This window comes from Anguilla rostrata, chromosome 17 (genome assembly GCF_018555375.3).
Source record: "Anguilla rostrata isolate EN2019 chromosome 17, ASM1855537v3, whole genome shotgun sequence".
NCBI classification, from domain to species: Eukaryota; Metazoa; Chordata; class Actinopteri; order Anguilliformes; family Anguillidae; genus Anguilla; species Anguilla rostrata.
Genome location: NC_057949.1, coordinates 12,782,276 through 12,802,577, shown reverse-complemented (window position 1 = coordinate 12,802,577; position 20,302 = coordinate 12,782,276). Strand labels below are relative to the sequence as shown.

General features: G+C 40.7%; 1 protein-coding gene across 1 annotated transcript; it reads left to right on the top strand.

The window, feature by feature from the left end:
• Nucleotides 1–13,263: 13,263 nt before the first annotated feature.
• On the top strand, nt 13,264–19,335 carry grifin (galectin-related inter-fiber protein). The gene is made up of 4 exons (XM_064316090.1): nt 13,264–13,374; nt 14,711–14,790; nt 17,622–17,784; nt 18,894–19,335. Exons 1-4 carry the CDS (start codon nt 13,288–13,290, stop codon nt 19,056–19,058), a joined length of 495 nt encoding a protein of 164 aa, XP_064172160.1. The 5' UTR covers nt 13,264–13,287; the 3' UTR covers nt 19,059–19,335.
• The last annotated feature ends 967 nt before the right edge of the window (nt 19,336–20,302 follow it).

Here is a 20,302-nt window from a genome sequence, read left to right as displayed (position 1 = left end):
TGCGTCGGCCGGCGAGCGAAGCTGCATCTCGATCGGCTCGCCCGACGTTACCTGCCTCAGGCAGCGCGTGACCCGCATCTCAGAGGGCATCATGGGGGGAAAAAAAACGCCTGAGATATGTGTATGGCAGAAGCCCCGCCGTGGCTGTAAGACCACAGCGTGCGCGTATGCGCAAGCACGGCTCTTTGTTATCGCGTGCCGCGGCTAGCCGGGACAAAGGCGCGTCTTCACGGCTCGGTCGAAAGCCGGAGCAGTGTGGCTTCAGGACCGATGTCAAAGACCGCGTCATTGTCATGAACGCAGACGTGGCTGTGAATGGGATGACGCAAAGTTAGACTTCCCATAAAAAAAGGATAAGTTCCTTCTGCCGCATAATAAAACAACAAAGGGCAGGGGAGTCATATGGTGTCTCATGTCATCCGGTGTCAACTTGCACACAAAACCGAGTCTGCCGTTATGTCCTGAAACTAAAAATGATGCAGGAATGATAAAAAAAGCACGCATTAGGCCAGTTTAGAAGATCACTTCTGATGTCATTTTGTAATTTTGAGGAAATATATTGCTGTCTAATTTCAGCCTGTAGTTAAAAACAGGTGGATAGACAAAAAGAATTTCAGTTAGAATTTCTGCATTCATACAATACCAACACTCAGTCTTCTCTTTATACACGCTAGGCTAACCATATGGTGCAGCTTTGAAATTAAACAATGTTGCGTGCCTTCTGTGAACAGTGTGTCCATATGCCATTGAGAGGCCAATAGTCAACTGGAATTTAAATGATATTCTTCTGTTCCCATGACCATGTCAAAAGGAGGGAGGTGAGGGGGTCTAAAATAAGTTACCAATGCATGTCTTGGCACATTGTCCATTTCCAAAATGTACATACTTTATATTGACATTAGACGATTTACTTCAGATTACAGATTTAGCCAGGCTATTGAGGTTCAAAAGAGACATAGATGACGACCTAGTATAAAACATATTAAACAGATGATGTCTAAGAGTCATGCCTACTCAGGATTTAGAAATGCTCTCTCCAGCCTAAATAAACAGTACAGCCCATTTCCGTCTAATATGTGTATTTCTAAGAACTGGACTTGTATAGCAATGCGGTTTAAAGCTGTTGTTTTTGGTCGATTTATGGATATGTGTGTAATATTTGACATTTATGGTCTGGAGAATCAAAACAGGCTCTTTCAGACGGCAATATTCAGTCCAAAACAGGCAATCTTCCGAAGGCAATGTTCATTTCACACAGGAGCCATAGGGGTTTTTCTCTCACACAGGCCGCTGTTCCAACTCCCCATGAACCTTGAACTCCGTAGTTATGACTAATATAGCAAAAGGTGCATCGAAGCGCGTGTTTCTTCATTCGTGTGCTTCCCTCTTTGGACAGGAATGACTCAGACTGCTGAGTCAGAATGCTATATCTGTAACCTGTAGGCAGTTTTCAATGAGATTTTCTGGAACTGTGGAGTATTGGTCTGGAAATTCGGCTTATGACCAGGTTACGTCCAGAATGCTCAGCCAAGCCAAGCGCTGGCATAAACACGATGGAGTTGTTTAGGGCCACAACCATCCCTGGGCCACACAATTGAACTGTATGACTTACTGGAGATGGAGCACATAGGGGCCACAGCAACATTCTTGTGTAGGGCCACCAAAACCCTAGGGCCCGGCTCTGTGTTTGGTTATACGGCCTGAATGGCCTGACCTTAAATCTTCAGCAATACAACATAAGGAAGCTTTATAGATAGCTTTGGCTGTCTGAAATTTTCATAAAATACAACATAAGAATCTTAAAAGTAGACAAAAATGTTGCAAACAGCTGACCGAAGCATAGGCTTCAAGTCGGGACGCTGTATGTTACAGCAAAGGCAGTTTACGGGGAGCTCTGGCGAGAGGAATGGCTTAGAGGTTTGGCCTTTAACCAGACAGATTACAGTTCCCAAAGGGATACAGATGGTACGTCCTTAAGCACATCGTGAACCTTAAAGCACTTAACCCGAACCATCCAGAAGCATGCATGAAGTACGCATAAGCCATTTCACCTGCTCTGGACAGAGACATTACTCAGCAGACAGCTCAAAGTGGAACCTTTAGCAAGAGAATCAATGCATTATTTGCATGTAATTTATTTGTTTTTGTGCCTCGTTTCATTACTTAAAATGTCTCACTAGAAAAAAAATGGCAGCATTTACTTTTGCAAAGTGAACAATGCAATATTTTTTTGAATGTGGGGAAATACATACAAAAAAAAATGTAAAACATTTTCAATGATCATTTTTGCCTGTCGTAAATGCTTACCTTTTGAACAAATATAAACAAAGATTTCTTAAAAATCTGATTTAGCTTCTTTATAAGAATCTGTTTCTGTTATATAGAAAAATGAAGAAAGATCTTTATCCCCCTCTATGGGTAGAACATAGTAAAATGAGCTCTCTGCATATCTATGCCAGACACATACATATCTGTTCCTACCATAAATCAAGTCCAACAATAGAAAGATTTCTCAGTGGCTAGTTTCATTACAAATGCTGACATCACTTGTAAGATTCTTACTTTCTTAAGAGGAGAAAAAAGTCTTGAACCAGTTATCCAAAATGGATTTATTTTAGAATTAGTTTTAACAGTCTCATGTTTAGCTAGTGTGCGAAAAAAGGAAGTATGAGTATTAGGGTGTTGGTTAACCACTCATTTTTACAGCACTGGCTGGAAACTCTTGACAAATGTCGAAATTGTAGGTCAACTGATCCATGGCTGTTCATCTGTTTTTCATGGCGCTTCACATTAATGCAGAGACATCAGGATCCTGGAGTATGTGCTCCCACCCGCAGCTGTTGCTAACGATGCTTTTCCCTCGGTTCCATTATAATTAATGCATTTTTAACATTTTATGCATTTTTATTTTGTGTGCGGAGTGTTCTCCCCATATTTGCGTGGGTTTCCCCTGGGTACTCCGGGTTCCTCCCACAGTCCAAAGACATGCTGTTAGGCTAATTGGAGACTCCGAATTGCCCATAGGTATGAGTGTGTGAGTGAATGGTGTGTGTTCCCAGCGATAGATTGGCTGCCTGTCTAGGGTGTATTCCTGCCCCTCACCCAATGCACACTGTGCTCCAGCACCCCCCACGAACCTGCCCAGGATAAGCGGTTATAGATAATGGATGGATGGATTCATCAGTTTAATAGTGGAAAAAAACAATGCTTGATTATATACATGGTATTAGAGTACTGTTCAGTTTTGAGGCCTTTATTTAGGGGTACGTTTTTACAAAAGACAATGTATCAGAAAGACATTTATCATTTTTGACCTAATATTGTATTGCAGATTGGAATGAAAATAAAATGGAATTAAGTGTTTTCTCAGTTGTCCCACAGGAGGGAGCCAAAGCCGCCATCCTGTGTCAATTATACATTCCTTCATAGAGACTAATCATTTTAAGGCACAGCATGTGCTGCACATTAATCTTAAACTCATAAAATTCTCAAGCTCCAATTATACACCCATCCTGAAAACCATTTATATGGATCAAAATGTTCAGCAGCTCCTATGACCCAAAATAACACATATAAAATGCAATACATTGGGCACGTCCATTGTCTTGACCTAGTAAAAGTCAACTGTAAATTTACTTGCTTCCATGAGTACAATTGTTAGTAGGTGATGCTAGTTATAATGTACTTCTTGCTCTTGATTTGCATTTGTTTACTGTAACAAGCCTGTTTGTTTATTTATTATACCACAGGATCCCACAGCTGAGAAAGTCTCATGGGGGGGGGGGGCACATATGGTAAATGGTAAATGGACTGCATTTATATAGTGCTTTTATCCAAAGCGCTTTACAATTGATGCCTCTCATTCACCCATTCACACACACACACTCACACACCAACGGTGAAAGGCTGCCATGTAAGGTACCAATCAGCTCGTTGGGAGCAATTAGGAGTTAGGTGTCTTGCTCAGGGACACTTCGACACGCCCAAGAGACAGGCCAAGAGACAGCTGCCCTATGGACTGCAGCACACGTCTAGCCGAGTTGCCAATAGTTCGCTTTTAATTATCTCCATGCCCAAATCCAGCACAGTAAAAATCCATTACAAGACAAAGGGCAGACCTACACATAAACAGGAACAGTTAAGAATGCACCTGGTCATTAGCGAGACCTGTTGACCCCCATGTCATCGTAGTCCGCTTAACGGAGAGCAGGTTGGGAGGAGGGGGTGCTCCGAAAACTTCACCCTGGCAAAGCATGTGTTGGATCTTTATACTGAAAATAGATCCACGTGATTATGTAACACGAGAAAATGGGCGAGATGCGACTTCTTGGATTTTCTGTTGGGTCAGAACAGGAGAGCGGATGTAGCTTTACAGTTTGCACAGGAATCAGCAGGATTTTTTTTACCCTTGTCATAAGTGGGTTTTATTGCTCGCAACCTGTGAACCACTCTTATTTCTTGGAATAATTGATCTGTAACACCTAGGTGGTCAAATTATTGTGAAAATGCGAGTGTAACAATAAGTCCATTTGAGAAATTGTTTTGTATAATACTACCACACTTCCACTACTTCATGTATGTTTATGAATTGGGTTTGACGTTTGTTCAGGAATTTGCCTTGAATTGAAATAAATTTGTTCATCCTGTCAATTTCCTACACAGCCAACAAATTGACCTGATAACTAGCACCTTGCCTTTGAGCTAGTCCTCATTGTTATTCTTAAAGTACACATTCTGCTTTACGTATTTATATTAATATTTGCATGAAGATTGTTTGGTCTCAACACATGTCCATCAAGTTGCCCGACATACTACAGTCTGACTACAATTTGCAGACAGTGTTCTCTATTGACTTAAAGTAATTTAATTCGCTGTTTCAGCCTGGCTTTGGCTACTACACAATTTTGAAAAATGTACCATTTCAAATTCAGTCAAATAAGTAACCTATATAGATTGAATTAGTAAAATTCTACAAATGAAAAATGTTACTGCTCTCATCAAGGGCTTGCAGAAAAGCTGGTTTTGGATTATTAATGTGTGCACAGTCATGAATGAACCCTAAAACACATCTGAAAGTTGTTTTAGGGTTCAACCCCCAGCACCCTGAGGACTGAGTGCAGCCCTACATTTGTTTCTTAAATCTATATCTCTACTTATTCGGTAATATACGTGAAAAGGCACAGACCACTGAACAAACACTATACACTATAGACTGTGGTGTGGAAAAGTGTTATTGATTTTTGCTGCTGTCTGAATTAAAAGAAAATTGATCTCATCAACGTATACTGTGGTTTGTTATAAAAGTTATGATTTTGAAATGCCACTTATTGGTATTTTTTAAATGGCCTCTAAATAACATGAAGCAAACCAAATTGTGTATATATATAAATATGATGCTATACTATCTACAGCAAGGATAGTATCAAAAACATAATCTCAGCCAAAGCCAATAACAGTCATTGACTGGGCTGTGCCTTGAGGACTAAAAGAAATTGAAAAGGTAATGCCATTAGCGTAGAAACTGACAAATTAGAAGCAAGATTAGCAAGTCAGTGTAATGGCTTTTTGAAAACGCTCCAAAATGGATGAAATTTTTTGCCTTAATAGCAGTGCATAACACATTTCAACAAAGAATTTACAAACCCGTTCAACACTCCAAAATAACAAATCAAAATTATACCTTCCGTGTTACGGTCATAAATTGCAACCGCACGACCACAAGCTTTCACCGTTAACCTTACACAATAATTCCGTCCCCATCATCGGAAAACAACCGAGCTTTAATATCAGTGTCTTCTTTCATTTTGGCCAACCTTGGTGAGAATGAATGAATGTGACTCCACTGAATTACTCCATATCAGGGGAGGGCAATTCCATTCCTGGAGGTCCAGTGTTCATGCCGGTTTCTCCTTTATTCAGTTTCCCTGGTTCAATGTGCTCAGCAGCGGTATACGCTAGAGCGATTTTACCATAGATTAGACCACAGTAAAACAATTAATATGGGAAAATAAAACATTCCTCAATCATTCATTATCTTATTGAGAAATTTAATTAAATGTTACACCACATAAACGGCGGAGAATGAAATAATTAAAAGCAGAAGTTAGATTAGATTAGATTTTGATATGCTTTAGAGCAGTGGTCTCCAACCCTGGTCCTGGAGAACTACAGGGTCTGCTGGTTTTCACCTTAAAATCAGCACCCAATTGAGACCCAAGACACCAAGTGAGTCGAGTTAACTGTGTAATCAACTGCTGTAATTGATTCATTGAGTCACTATGAAAACCAGCAGACCCTGTAGCTCTCCAGGACAAGGGTTGGAGACCACTGCTTTAGAGGAAAGATGGTATTGATGAACATGGTGAATGGTCAGGCAACAGACTTCTTTGATTGTAAGCACAGGACCACAGCAAGGCTAGAAAATCCTATATAGTATGCGTAAGTCGTACAGAATGACAGAATGACCTTAACCTTCTGAGAAAATAGATGTACCACTGTACCTTGCTGCAGATGCAATCTGTGTGCATACTCAAAGACAACGTAGCATCCACATATATTCCTAGATATGTATAGGAAGTAACTTCTTTTATCTACATTTTATGGATTTTGACTAGGAGATTTTGTATGGAGCACCAAAAATAATTTCAGTTTTCTTTGAATTAATAATGAGAGAATTCTGGTCGCACCACTCCACTGATCCATCAAGTTAGCATGATATTGACAAATAGATACAGCCCTTATTGCCCACTACTGCTCTAAATTCAAAGGTGTGAATGGACATGTGATTCTTAATTAAGGCAGGGATTCAGTCCTGTTTGTTTATCGGGGGCCATCTTACTCTCATTTCTTCCGCCCCTTCCAGCCAAATGCAACTCAAGCCCAAACTAGAGTTGATGCCATTGGAATCAAGGCAATAGAAGAGCCAGTTAGAGAGGCATGAAAAACAGGGTGGTCACTGTAATCACAAGGTCACAAAACCAGGCCCATCTCTCTGAAAATTTAGAAATTATACTAAACTGAATGAACATTCAGAACAAATATTAATATTTATACTGCCCACACTTTCTCTCACGTTTCAAATTGCCAGTTCCAGGTATGTAAATTATAATTATGAAATTTTAATGTTTTAATTGGCTAGACTTTATTTTGTTGTCAGAATTCATCTCATTTCAAAACAGTGCTTATGTAATAGAATAAGTTATTAGCTGATAAATTATTTATTTGGAAATTTAGCATTTATTAGGGGATATATTATTCATCAGGCGATTACCGAGAAAGTTCTGTTCGCTGTTTTCTGACACTGTTTTTCCCCCCTTGATCCATCGATGGGTCAAAGTGTTTGACGTTCGCCCTGTTAAACAGGCCATGTTCATATTGACCAAGATAAAGGGCAGCTCGATACTGAAAGTCAATGTTTTTCAGAGAGGGGAGGAGTCCGGCAGACCGATCTTGCTCAAATAAAAACACGGTTGCCAGCTGGCAGCAACAGGATGCAATCGTGCTGCAGTTAAATTTATTTAAAGTTTTCATATGATGTAACAAATGAAGTGGAAAATGTTTTTGGTGGATTTGATTAAAACTTTGGTTGCTTAGCAACAAGTTAAAATTCATCCATGGCTTTACCGCCATTAACTCAGCACCCGCTGGAGGTTTCATCAAGCCTCCTAGGTAAACGGGGTATCATTTTTGTTACCGACCCGACCGCTATTTACTCCTTGCATGCTATGTAATCTAGCAGGAAGTGACCCGATTTATCTGTAGAGCTTCTGATAAGTAAACTATGGCCCACTCCCCAATTCACCTCCTAATCACTCCACCCACGCACTCATTTTGCGTTTTCATGAGAGCTGCCATCTTGCATAAGGGCTGTCCCAGAACTGAGTGAGCCAAATTTCAGCGAGGGATAGTGGCTGTTCTGACTTCTGACACTCCCCAAATAATGAGGAAATTAAAGTGCTGGCATAGCAGCGAGCGCTGACCCAGCAGGAATTGCGTTGCTTGATTGTGTTGCCAGAGTCATTAAAGCACGGTGGCGCTAATCCCATTTAAATGCCATTTAACTGCCATGTCAGGCCTTTTCAAAAGACAGTTATCATGGTCATCGCAGACATTGTCTTGTTTGCAGACAAGGGTTGTCTCAAATGACGGAGATTTCGTCAATTGAAGTGCACGGATCTAAATTGCGGTAATCATCATTTGTACTGCGAATGTGGCAGTTCAGAATTGCTCACTGTTCCCAACCGTCAAGTGATATTCTTTTAAAAGGTGATGATCCATTATTGATAATAATTAATTCTTTCTGGATTCCGATTCGTCGGACCAGACCAAAAGTGTGTCGCACACACCTGCTGCTTTTTATGCTCCCTATCGCCTCTACGCCTGCCCTTGCTTGTGATTGGCCCTTATGTGACAGTTATAATTAAGCGTAACTCAAAACAGAGGGGGAATGATTAGGAGCTGAGCTTGGCCTGGGGGTATTGATGTCATAAGGCTGCTTTCCATCACCTGCAAACAGGAGGATACTCCAGTTAATAAGGGCAATGTTAGGATCCGAAGCTTCATTGCATGGGGTCAGTTAGGGGCAATGTAGAAATTCACCACAACAAACAACAAAAGAAACTGAAGTTTTGTCAAGCTGCTGGCCAGGAAGATAACAAACAAGACGGGTTTGTGCTGCAATAACCTTCAACGCACTGGTCTTAAATAACATCCTGGTTTTAATACATCTGAGATGATAACACACATGTTCTACCCTATCGGGTCTGAAATGCCAGTTCCTATCTCTGTTTAGGAATGGCACAAGCATTGTTCACAAACAGCACATGCGATTGCATCTTGCACAAAAACCTAAATAAAAAACACACACACCCTCAACTACTGCTATCGCAAGATAAAACCGTGAACCCATCAGCAGACTTCAAGGTCCAAAATGATCCTGCATTCTTCCACTCAGTTTAGCCATTGTGGAAATCCACACAAGCAGAACCAAATTTTACAGAACGCTGCCCAGGCAAGACAGCTGATTCAATTGGTACCTGGGTTATTTAAGACGATGCCAACTTCATTTACATTGATAATGGCAATCGTATAACTGCAAAGTGCAATATGGGCTGGAAGCCAGGTTGATAAAAGTATATTTGCAGCACATAGCCAGCATAGAAGTTTTGGAGTGCTTAAAAAAAAACTAAATATTAGGGGCCAACACAGCATCATCATAATAATAATAATAACAATAAAACCAAATGTCAGCTCACAACAAAATGTTTCTAAGATTATCACTCAACTCGCTTTAATCGCTTTCATTTAAATCTGCCACTTTGGGCTGTTATTTCCTCACCGTGTTTCAATTAACTGTTCATCAAGAACTCAAAAGTTAACTGCCAACTTAAATGCCAACAGTTTTGTTTTCCACTAAACTTCTCTCCAAATGACATTTGAGATGGGGAATCACAAATTACCAAGAGACTAAGCTCCTCATCTCACACTACTCTCAGCCCTCCTGAGACTGGGGAGGGGGGAGAGCTAGTAAATACAGTAAACCCTGTGGCTGATTGGCCACAGGTGACCAAACCAAACAGGCTCTGCCCAATGATTCCAACTAAAAAGGAGGTGGCTCCACTTACGAGCCTCAGCCCAGAAGACGATGATCCACTGACTTCGGTCTCACTCCGATAGCCACAGCCACTCGTAACAATAATAATAAAAATGTGTTCTGTGTAACTTGTGGAGAAATATACATTTGTTACTTGAGGTTGACGGTTGAATCAGGGCTGAAATTCCTATTTGTGAATTAGACTGGATTAATAGAACAGATGGTGACCATTTGCAACAATGTGCCCATGAATGGGACAAGTCATGTTGCAGCTGCAAAGCTTATAAAACTGATGCCGATAGGCTTAACATAAAGATAAGTAAAACTGTCATCTTCAATATATTGGTTCTGCAATCGCATAATGTAATTTCACGTCATGCTAAATCACCTGGAAATAATAGGACCTTTAAAGCTTATAAACTGAATAATGTCTTTGAAACTGCAGGTTTAAAAAAATGCAGAGCATTTTGCCACCACAAGCAGATTGATAAGAAAAAAGATTAATGAACGTTGGCCGGCATTATATTCAAACAGAGACAGGAAATTCCAAAGGGCAGGCAAATTCTATGGGGGTGCGAAACCCAAACAGACGCCCGACGGACCGCCTAATCCCTCGGATCGGGGGCTGACAATGAGCCACCACAAAGCGTCACACGCCGCACGCGCTCAGTCCGACGGCCAGTGTTACCGAGTTTCACCGTAAGCATTTTCCTCGTCCTTTCAAAACTCGTGTTTCCGAACCGCAGGTCCAGTACGAACGGTTTTTCAGCACCATCTTTAACGGCATCTCTGAGATGTCAGTACTCTTTTATGACCCAGGCCAGATGTAAATCGTTACTGCAGTCTTTGGTGACTAGGAGACGAGTTCAGAAGGAGGGGAGGGGGTCTGGTACGCAAGTTACAAAAATAGCATTGTTTTAAACCCAACTGCCACAAAACGAATCTATTCACTCTACACAAGGCTTCAGATAAGCTTTGAAGAGGTCCACTGCCTCAGAACCTTCAGGGTCTGAAGTTCCAGTAAAGAACATGATGTCTATATTTGTCTTTGCTATTATTTCTACTGTTATGTGGTGGTTAAGTAGCCTTCCTTCTGGTTTCTTAAAGGTTTGATCTGTCATTCAAGGGCGAGTATATTCTCCTGGGATGCTTCAGGGGAAACTGGTTTTCATGAGCCTTGTGCCCGGAGCTCTGCTGGTTGGTGATTTATATTGGGGGCTGCCGTTCGGCTTCAATTCTCGTCTCTTGCCGCTCTGTTTGAACATTAATAAGGCAATTAGCTGTGATTACACAGCGACTAAGTATATAAAGAAAAGCCAGTCATAATGAGATTGGTCTAATCACCATATTAAAGAATCAGCTTAATGGGCTGGACGCATCTGACAGCGAAGGAGGTAATGGCTTAAGGAATCTAAGCTCAGCTGGAGCGACCTCACCTCAAACCCACGACCAGCTCCGCTTCATTTGATCATTCAGTGCGCTCAGACATGAGAAGGTGCAATTTGTAAACGCTTTACATGGCAATCCGTATGACAGGAACATAATGGCATTGGTGGTGAATTAAATTCAGTATAAGGCACACAGCAAAGGACATCTGAAGAGTATTAAAACAAAAAAAGATTCAGGATATTTACTTTTTTAAGCTGGGAGGAATCCAAAGCGAGCTGTATGCATACTAATAAACCTGATGCTCTATCAGCGAAGACAGGATTCCGTTAGACAGTGCGCCACAGACTTAAAAGCTTTTCCGCGAACAAAACACGCAGCAAAATCCACTTTGTGAATTGGCCCGATGGAAATTTTTCATAAATAACTCACATCATAATGCCAATGGCAGAAGACTTTGATTAATAAAATTGCGAAGCCCAAGTTAAAAGCCCCATTCCAAATAACTTCATTTCCAAATAAAATAAGTATGTTCAAGGGAGTCTTGGGCTTGGAGCCCAGGGATGCGCTAGGCGGTAAAGATAAGACCCACTCCTACTTTTATCATAACAAACAAAAAGAACAGGAAGAAAAATGAGGTACAGAGGAATAGGAGAGGTACAGCAAACAACTGACAGAATGTATGTGACATTTTTTATTCCTAGAGCTAACTAGCTTTGCTGGTTGAAGTCATTTTAAATTAATATATATATTTTATCCTTTTCTTTTTCGTAATTTTGGTGCCCAATGTGGGGCTGAACAAGTCCAATTTGCACCTTCATTTTGGAATGTCCAATTATCTGAAACTACATGAACCATACTGCCAGTTCAAGAGAGTCCAGACAACTGTGGCTCTCCTTCTGGGCTGGATTTCAATTTAACACATTCCTTGCCCTTGCTCTCTTCCTTCGAGTAAGCTTGTCATTAAATTTGTGACGCGCAACAAGTGAACTTAACAGGTGCTCTGCAAGGGAAGATAGACGAGGAACAAACCAAAATGGAACCAAATGGCCCTCACAACCTATATAGGAAATGCATTAGTTACAGAACTTTAGTGTAGGTGTCAATGCCATTAAACCCAGAAATGACTTGTAGTCAAACATAATTATTTTATTTATTCATGTATTCATTAATTTTATTTATTCATTCATTTTTCAGAGAATGTATTTGTTTTTCACCTTCAATTTGAAATTACTTATTGTTCAGCACTTCAATATGTTAAAATTGATGTTATCCAATCTTTTGTGTACTCTTGTAGTTATTTTCACCCCAGACAGGAACAGGAGGCATATGATCTATCCACGGTCTTATATCTTCAAGTTTAAAATAAATGATTATCACTGAATCAAAAAAATATGTGGTAAAGATCGAGGTGTTCTGTACCTTTTTATACATGTTCCACTCTGTTAATACAGCAAAAAGTAAAAAAGACTGAATGCTGTCATTTTACATACTTTCTCCACATCTTTATAACCATTAGGGTGGGTGAACTACACCAGCTCAAAATAACATATTTTATCCACAACATAATAATGAGTATTATATTAGGATTCATTCTGAACATTTATTAGATTTTCCTGATTTATTTATTTATTTATTTATTTATTTATGCATTATTCATAGAGGCAAAACACTGTTAAGTATATTTTACTTTTTGTGCTGCATAAAGAATTCACACCCATTAACAAAATGAAACATTTATTTCCTATGAGAACGCAGTCCATATGGGTCATTTTTATGTCTTATGTAGCATATGCTTTCAATGCGTTGCACAACTGGATTCCTCCCAGGGCAAACTGGGTCACCAAATCTGGCTGCTCTGCGGTAAAGGAGGGCTACAGCACTGGGAGGTGCAAGCTGACACATTGTACAGTGTGCTGGAAAGGACCTGGACTGTCCTTATCCTTATAAAAACATGCCTTCCAGAAATGATTATGACAGAAGGAGCTGCCTTGATTTCCCTGGCTAGCAGTCCAGAGACTGTATCTGATTTTGAATACATATGATATTGTTTAGAAACTTTTCAAATGTTAAAAGTTGGTGCACTGTGTGTAAATGAGGAAGGATTCCATCAATCTGTGGCTTTAATGTCAGTATAAAGGCTGGCTGCAAAATGGGGAGGCACAAATCCATGCCTCCGTGCGGTGTGCAGAAAAACCTCAAAAGAGCGGAGGGACAGAGCCGGCCCCGACTGGGCAGAGACAAAGGCCTTTGACCGGCCTCATCCCCCCTAAAGCCAGCCAATCACGTGACCCCGGTGCGCTCTTTAAATGGCTCCCCCCCGGCTTGAACCAGCGCCAGCCCAGAGCTCTGAATTAGGGAGCGCAGAGACCCCCGCAGACAGCATGACTTTACGGGTAAGGAGCTTACATCACCGCCACCGGTGTGCAGCGGTTTCCACGGTTTCCACCCCCCCCCCCCCCCCCCCAAGCTGGGGCAGATTCACTGTTCTCATCTCTTTCAATAGAAGCAGCTCTGTTATTATTATTCAAGAACATTTAATAAGATGAGCATAACCTCAACAAAGTTTAATCGCTCATTGTTATGAATTATATAACGTTGTTGTATAACTTGGGCTACATATTGATGTGTATTGTACTTGTTTATTGCTCTTGCTGTTGTTTTTGTTGTTGATGATGATGAGGATGATAATTATTTAAGAACTTGGCAAAATGTCAAATAATGGGTATTGTGTTAATGGCGCACACCACCGCAAACAACCAAAGAACCAAGCAAATAAATCCATAATAAATAATTATACATAAAAGCACTACTTTGTGCTGTCTAGGCTAGAAGGCGCACAGTCTAACCGCCTATTTTGAATCAAATGTAATTGCACTGCGCAGGTGGAGTAGATGGGTTCTCAGTGTTCCAGCTTGCAAATAGAAGATTTGGAATGAGAGGCTGTGCATTGTTTGCTGATTCAATGCTGCAGTGTTGAAAAAAACTGAATATCTATCAGCAGCTGGTACAGCTCTGACTTGGGTTAGGAAATGTACAGCCAAGCACAGCCTGCATATGGAAATGGGTATAATATAATAATAATAATAATAATAATAATAATAATAATAATAATAATAATAATAAATGGATGAGCGTTAGTTTTGAAAAATCATTTCAAGTGTTCTTTTTTGAAGCTGACCCATGTTATTTCAATGTTCACATCACTAATCGACAAGGTATTTCATAATAATCGCTAACAGTGCAGATCTCAAAAGGCAACCTCTATTACAGTCTGAAGCGTTTGGAAATGTGACTCTTGCTTAAACTTTTTTTCCGATGGCCTAATCCAGCAGTTAAGTCAAAAGTCTGCTTGTAAACATCTCCTAAGGAATGTCGTTGCGTTTTTGAGAGGCTCCGGCACGCAGACGTGCCGTGCTACGACTCGGCACATAGAAGATAACTTCAGAACTTCAGAGAATGTTATTGAAAAGCTTCATCTCACCGAAAGAGCGCCCGTACATGATGAATGGAAGCACGCGTCAGTGGAGGGGTGGGTGCGTCTTCACTTTGCAATTTCCATTTTTAACGTAATTCTGTTCGCTCGTGACGAACTGAATGGGTCACAAGATTCGGAAGTGCCAAGCTACCGCCGTCATCGGGCATCGGCGAAATGCACCGCTGATCAAATTACATCTTTTTCTTTGAAAGTCAACCTATTACTTAAATAATGTCACGATCCCTTTTTTTTAGTTTGAGGCGTCCTGTCCTGACGGCCTGTGTCCCGGATGGAGCATTATTCTGAAAGGAGAGCCACCATCTGAGGCAAGCAAGTAAGTTATGATCTAGGGTAGGCTAAAAGGATTTCATTGGCACAGAGATCTAAAAGAGATAAAAGACACATTCCAAGTTTTCAGCCATCATTTGCTGTGTCATGCATAATATCATGCATATACAACGGTGGGAAATGTCACCAAAACCAGATTTTGTAAAATAAAAAATAGATTACACAAAATTATATTAGTCACTTGGCAGACAGTCTTTCCTAGAGCAATGTACAGTAGTGGAGAACATCAGTGTTATTCTCAGGAATGCTAAAATATTCCTATTACAAATGCAAAAAGCAGTATCAATACCCTCATCAAAGTACGTTTTTAATTACGCACATATTAAGAAACAGAAAATAGGTATTTATGCATAATACATTTGTGTTGCAAATATATTCCTCATATGCATATATAGTGTAGTCCGTAAGTATTTTGACAGTGACACAAAGTTTTTGACGGACTGCTCTTGCTGACGCAGTCTGTTCACATCCTGAATTGACATTCTCAGTCACCTGAGGAAGGGTTGCTTTTCTGTTTTTCCTTACACGTCGCACTAATGTACAAGCAACGTGGTCACTGAATGTACTCTTTCGACCACAATTTCCGACCCTATTTACTGATGTCTTTCCCACAGATCTAAATGCAGAACACTAGCCTGTTGAGCAGTCTTTGTGACTGAAGCTCCTGCCATCCGTGCCCCAATAATGAACCCTCTTTCAAAGTCACTTGGATTATTTTCCTCATGCCATCTTGATCGAGGTCAACTGGGCCTGCTTAGCATTTTTATGCATGCCACAGGGCATGATAGAATGTTAATTGCTTAATTGTATCATGTAGTAAACCTGTATGGACGCATCTGCATTCATTACGTTTCTCCACTCATTTATTCAGGTTTTTCCTTTCATTTTTCACGTGTGTGTGTGTGTGTGTGTGTGTTTATGCATGCATTTCTATGCAAGTTTTATTTATTTATATATTAAGAATCAAGGACCCTCTTGAAAATTTGATGTTTTAATGTATTTTTGTCCTTTGTTCCCTGTGTGCTTCTGTTGCTAAAGCAGACAGCGCTCGCTATTCACAATGACAAATATGAGCAATGTTCAATCAGCGCAGAGCTGCGTTGTACAGCCAGAGAGGAATCGATGTTCCAATTTACTTCCCCTTGTATTTATCCAGGGTCACCGGCACAAATGGGAATAGTTTCCATCTGAATGCTTTTGACATCAAGGCTGAGTTATTTCTTAGTGCTAATGTAAGAACTGGGCTTCCAGCGCACGCTGCAGGTAGTGAACCGTGCGTGATGCTGTGAGAATGTTCTGGAAGCGTGCTCAAGCTTATGTCTGAAGGGACATGGTGTTATTAGGTGCCTAAGATCAATTCCCCTAAAGAAGCTTTCATATCTATCTAGCTTAATGTCCATGATTGGCCCTATAATAAAAATACATTTAACATTTAAAAATAATGACTTGTTCGCTGGATCCTTGCTATGATAAAAAAACACTGAATTACAGTTATTCAGGTCATTTGTAGATTTCAAAAATTAATAGAAGTTGAGAACCCCCACGCTTCTTTTGCCAGTCCACATGCTACAAAATAGGTAGCCGGTGTCACTAAAACATTGGTACCATAGAATTGTTTATAGAGATAGAACTGTGAGTTTTATCACTTTTAAACGGTATATCGTGTCACCCGACTGACTGAAAATTTCACCATAAAAAAACAGAATGAATCCAAATAAACCCACACTGGCCCGAATATGGACTTAAAGGGTTAAACAATCACACATCCACTAGCAGGCCCTCAAAAATATTTCAGAGCAATTATTGGTCTTGTCCAATCAGACACTTTCCCTGGGTTTAGGATTATTAAAGAACCATTTTGGGTGCTATCCAACATCTTATGGGCTGCATGATACAACAGCACATGATACAACTGCAGGATAGCTCATTTGAAGTCACTCCACTATGCCTGCGGAGTTCTGTAATTCACTGCTAAGCAATACAGGAGCAAGACTTTATTTACAGTCAAGGCTGTGCTACAGAACTGGATTTGTGACAAGGCAGGCACTGGCTCATCTGGCTGTACCTGACACACGCTCCGATGAACACAAAGTGGGTACTAGACTGTACAGTAACAGAAAAATGGCGGCTTATGTTATGCCGCGAGCTACAGGGTACAGGGGGAACAACTGCTGTGAAAATATACACTTTCTAGACAGTCAGAGATGGCGGTATCTGCTGATATCAGTGAATGTGCCGAGGAGGTCAAAAAATTATGGCGCGCAGAAGGTTTTTCATTTCCGGAGAAGTGCTGCCAAGGCAGCAGCTCTTAACGAGAATCACGATGACAGGCAAGGAAAGGGCCTTGCCGTGCCCTTGCTTCTGCACAATAAGCCACGTGTCATACAGGGCCTGAACATGGGGTACAGTAGAGTGGCCTACAACTCCCAGCAGGCCATGGAGCTGCTTATGGTCTGTGCTCTGAAAACTACTGCCTCTTAAATTAACAATGAAATAAATCCAAATTACTTCCAAATTAAAATGCGTGGGCTTCTGTAGTTTGCAGGCAATGATAAATGAACTCTGCCAAAGTTTGTCATCAGTACGCTAGATTTAATTTTTAATCGCATTGATTTACAGATTGCAAAACAGTTAAAGCAACGAGGGCCATTGATTAAATGAAGATGAATAAACTGTGATGATCGGTCATTGCATGCATAGGGAAAGTAGAGATTCCCAGTGTCCCCACACTGACCTTTCTGTGACTGTTTCTCTTGTGACTTTGGCCTCATACATTGAGACCATCTCTTTCTGTGCATGTCTCGTGTGCCCCTTCAGGTTTGAGATTAACTTCCTATGCGACCGCGATGACAGGATAGCCTTCCACTTCAATCCTCGCTTCACGGAATCTGACATTGTGTGCAACTCCTTCATGTCCAACCGCTGGGGGCAGGAGGAGAGGTGTACCAACTTCCCTTTTGGAACAGAGGAGCCCTTCCAGGTGATCCACCCCTCTCCTGGGTTTCCAGAACCAAGCAGGCCCGTGGGACCTCCTGACAAGTTTCTGTGCATGTACATCAGAATTCATTTCTTAACCATAACTTATACAGTGTCAGCTCCCATGAAAGTCCAAACCTTGGCGCTATTCTATTGGCCCAGAACTTTGGTGCTGGTCTAATGGCTCAAAACCTTGGTGCTAGCCTATTGGCTAAAAACCTTGGTGCTAGCCTATTGGCTAAAAACCATGCTGCTAGTCTAATGGCTCAAAACCTTGGTGCTAGCCTATTGGCTACACCAAAAGATCTCTAGTACTTGCCATGCTATGGCTGGGTTGGGTGTTAGGTACCTCCCCCTGGCGTGCCTGTACCTCCAGGTCACGTCTCCTGTCTGCCCTGGCCCCACAGTGGTGGAATGAACCTCTGCACTCAGGACAGCAGAAACCTCGACCATCATCCAACACAGACTGATGCTTTACCTCTTCAGATCTCCCCTGACCCCCTTTAGATTTCTTTTATTTTTCTCTTTCTTTCTTTGGATTTCCTTTGGGTAATGTTATATGTATAGCTGTGTACAAATAGACTATTGGCCTCACCTTATCTTTCTGTGACAATGCAAATTTTTGTTTGTTAGGCTAATGCTACACTTATTGATTATTATAAATGGGCCTCTGTACCTTCTTGGAGATAATTCTTACTTGTAATTTATTGGATGTTTCTGTGTTGACTGAACTTGGCTCCACAGTAACAGTGTGGATAATCACTGTCTCTTCCACACAAGACAAGAGACCTTGGAGAACAGGCAAAGAAATTTAAAAAATGACAGTTTTTGAGATGGGTTTTGTAATGAGACAGACGCAGTGGCATCTTGGAAGCAGCATGCTCTTTGTGCGTTATCAGAAGTAGGAGGTCTCCTAAAATCACAAACCCAGAATCAAAAGCTGAGGGACTCTGGACCTTGTTTGGGGAAGACCTGTTCTGTAGCTAATTTCAGCTAATGTCCATCTAACTTCACCAACCACACCCCCACAGAGGTAAAGCAGGGTCTGAATCATGGTGAATGCAAGTGATCTGAAATCTTCTCCCTTTTATTTATTTTTTTATTTTTTTGCAGATCGAAATTTACTCTGACAATGAAAGCTTTCATGTTTACATTGACGACACGAAGGTCATGCAGTACAAGCATCGTGTGGAAGACCTGAAGACCATCACCAAAGTGCAGGTGGCGAACGACGTCAACATCTCCTCATTGGAGATCACGAAAAAGCCTTTTTATTAAAGCAAAATGAGTTCTTAGGGGGCTTTCCTGTCTATATGCAAAGCTGCTGCCCTCTTTTGAGAAAGTTTTGTTTGTTCACAACGTGGATTAATCAGCGTCTCAGAATTTTTTGTTATTGAATCTTTAATAATGATGGTAATCTCATTTGATTGGAATTTTCCTGGAGATGTATGAATGTTGATTTTGCTTGGGGTCACCAGCATTTTCAACAATGGTGCTGAAATATCCGAAGGCCATATTTTAAAATGATGCTCTTTAAATAAACTCTAAAATATGATCACGCTTGGAGTTGTCATGAATGATGGTCCCTTTCCACAATGAGTTACATATATGTTAACCCTGTTCAACAACCTTTCACAGGCACGCTTTTCAGTTTGTGTGTGGAAGACACATTTCAAGTGTGATGTTTCCTTTTCTTTTCATTGTTAATAATTCACACATTCACTACTTCTCTCACCATTATAAAAATGCGACAACTCACCATTATTAACAAACCAACCTATAAACCCACTATATCAAAAAAGAATTCCAGTTACTTTGGTCCTTAAATTGTCACGGAATTTATTTCATTATGATTCAAATGTGCCCACATTCCAACAACAAAGCACTGCTACATGGCAATATTTCATAACAAGCCATCACGAATATATGTTTGTATATTTAATAAATGACAGCATACATAATGTCTCTCCTTCCCAGTACCAGCTAATCTGTATTTCAATGTGGTACTGAAAGGACAGCTCCCAATGAGTTCCTAATGCACACTGCTATCACCGAAGCACAGTGCATCACTGTAAATTGCATTATTACTGTTGATTTGTTTACTGGGCGCTCTTATCCTGAGTGTTCGCGTGCTTATTATTACATGTGATTCCTACATGGCTGGACATTTAGTGAAGTAATTCGGGTCAAGGGTGTAAACAGCTCAGGGATACAACAGCAGTGCCTGCTACCCAACCAGCATGCGCGTTTGCCTATCGTGAAAAACGCATCTTTGTATTAGTGGAATGTGACAACGGTTTGATATAATAAAAACATTTTTGTTTACATTTTCAGCATGAGCAGATATTCTTATGTAGAGCGCTTCACCGTTTACATACTTATTTTTCATGCAGTGCATTTATATATGGATATTTCCTGACGCAAGTCATGTTAAGTACAGCTCCTCGCCTGGGAAACAAATTCCAAAACGCCTTGAGATGTAAAGCAGTTGGACTGGAATATTAAAGTCAACTGGCCAGATG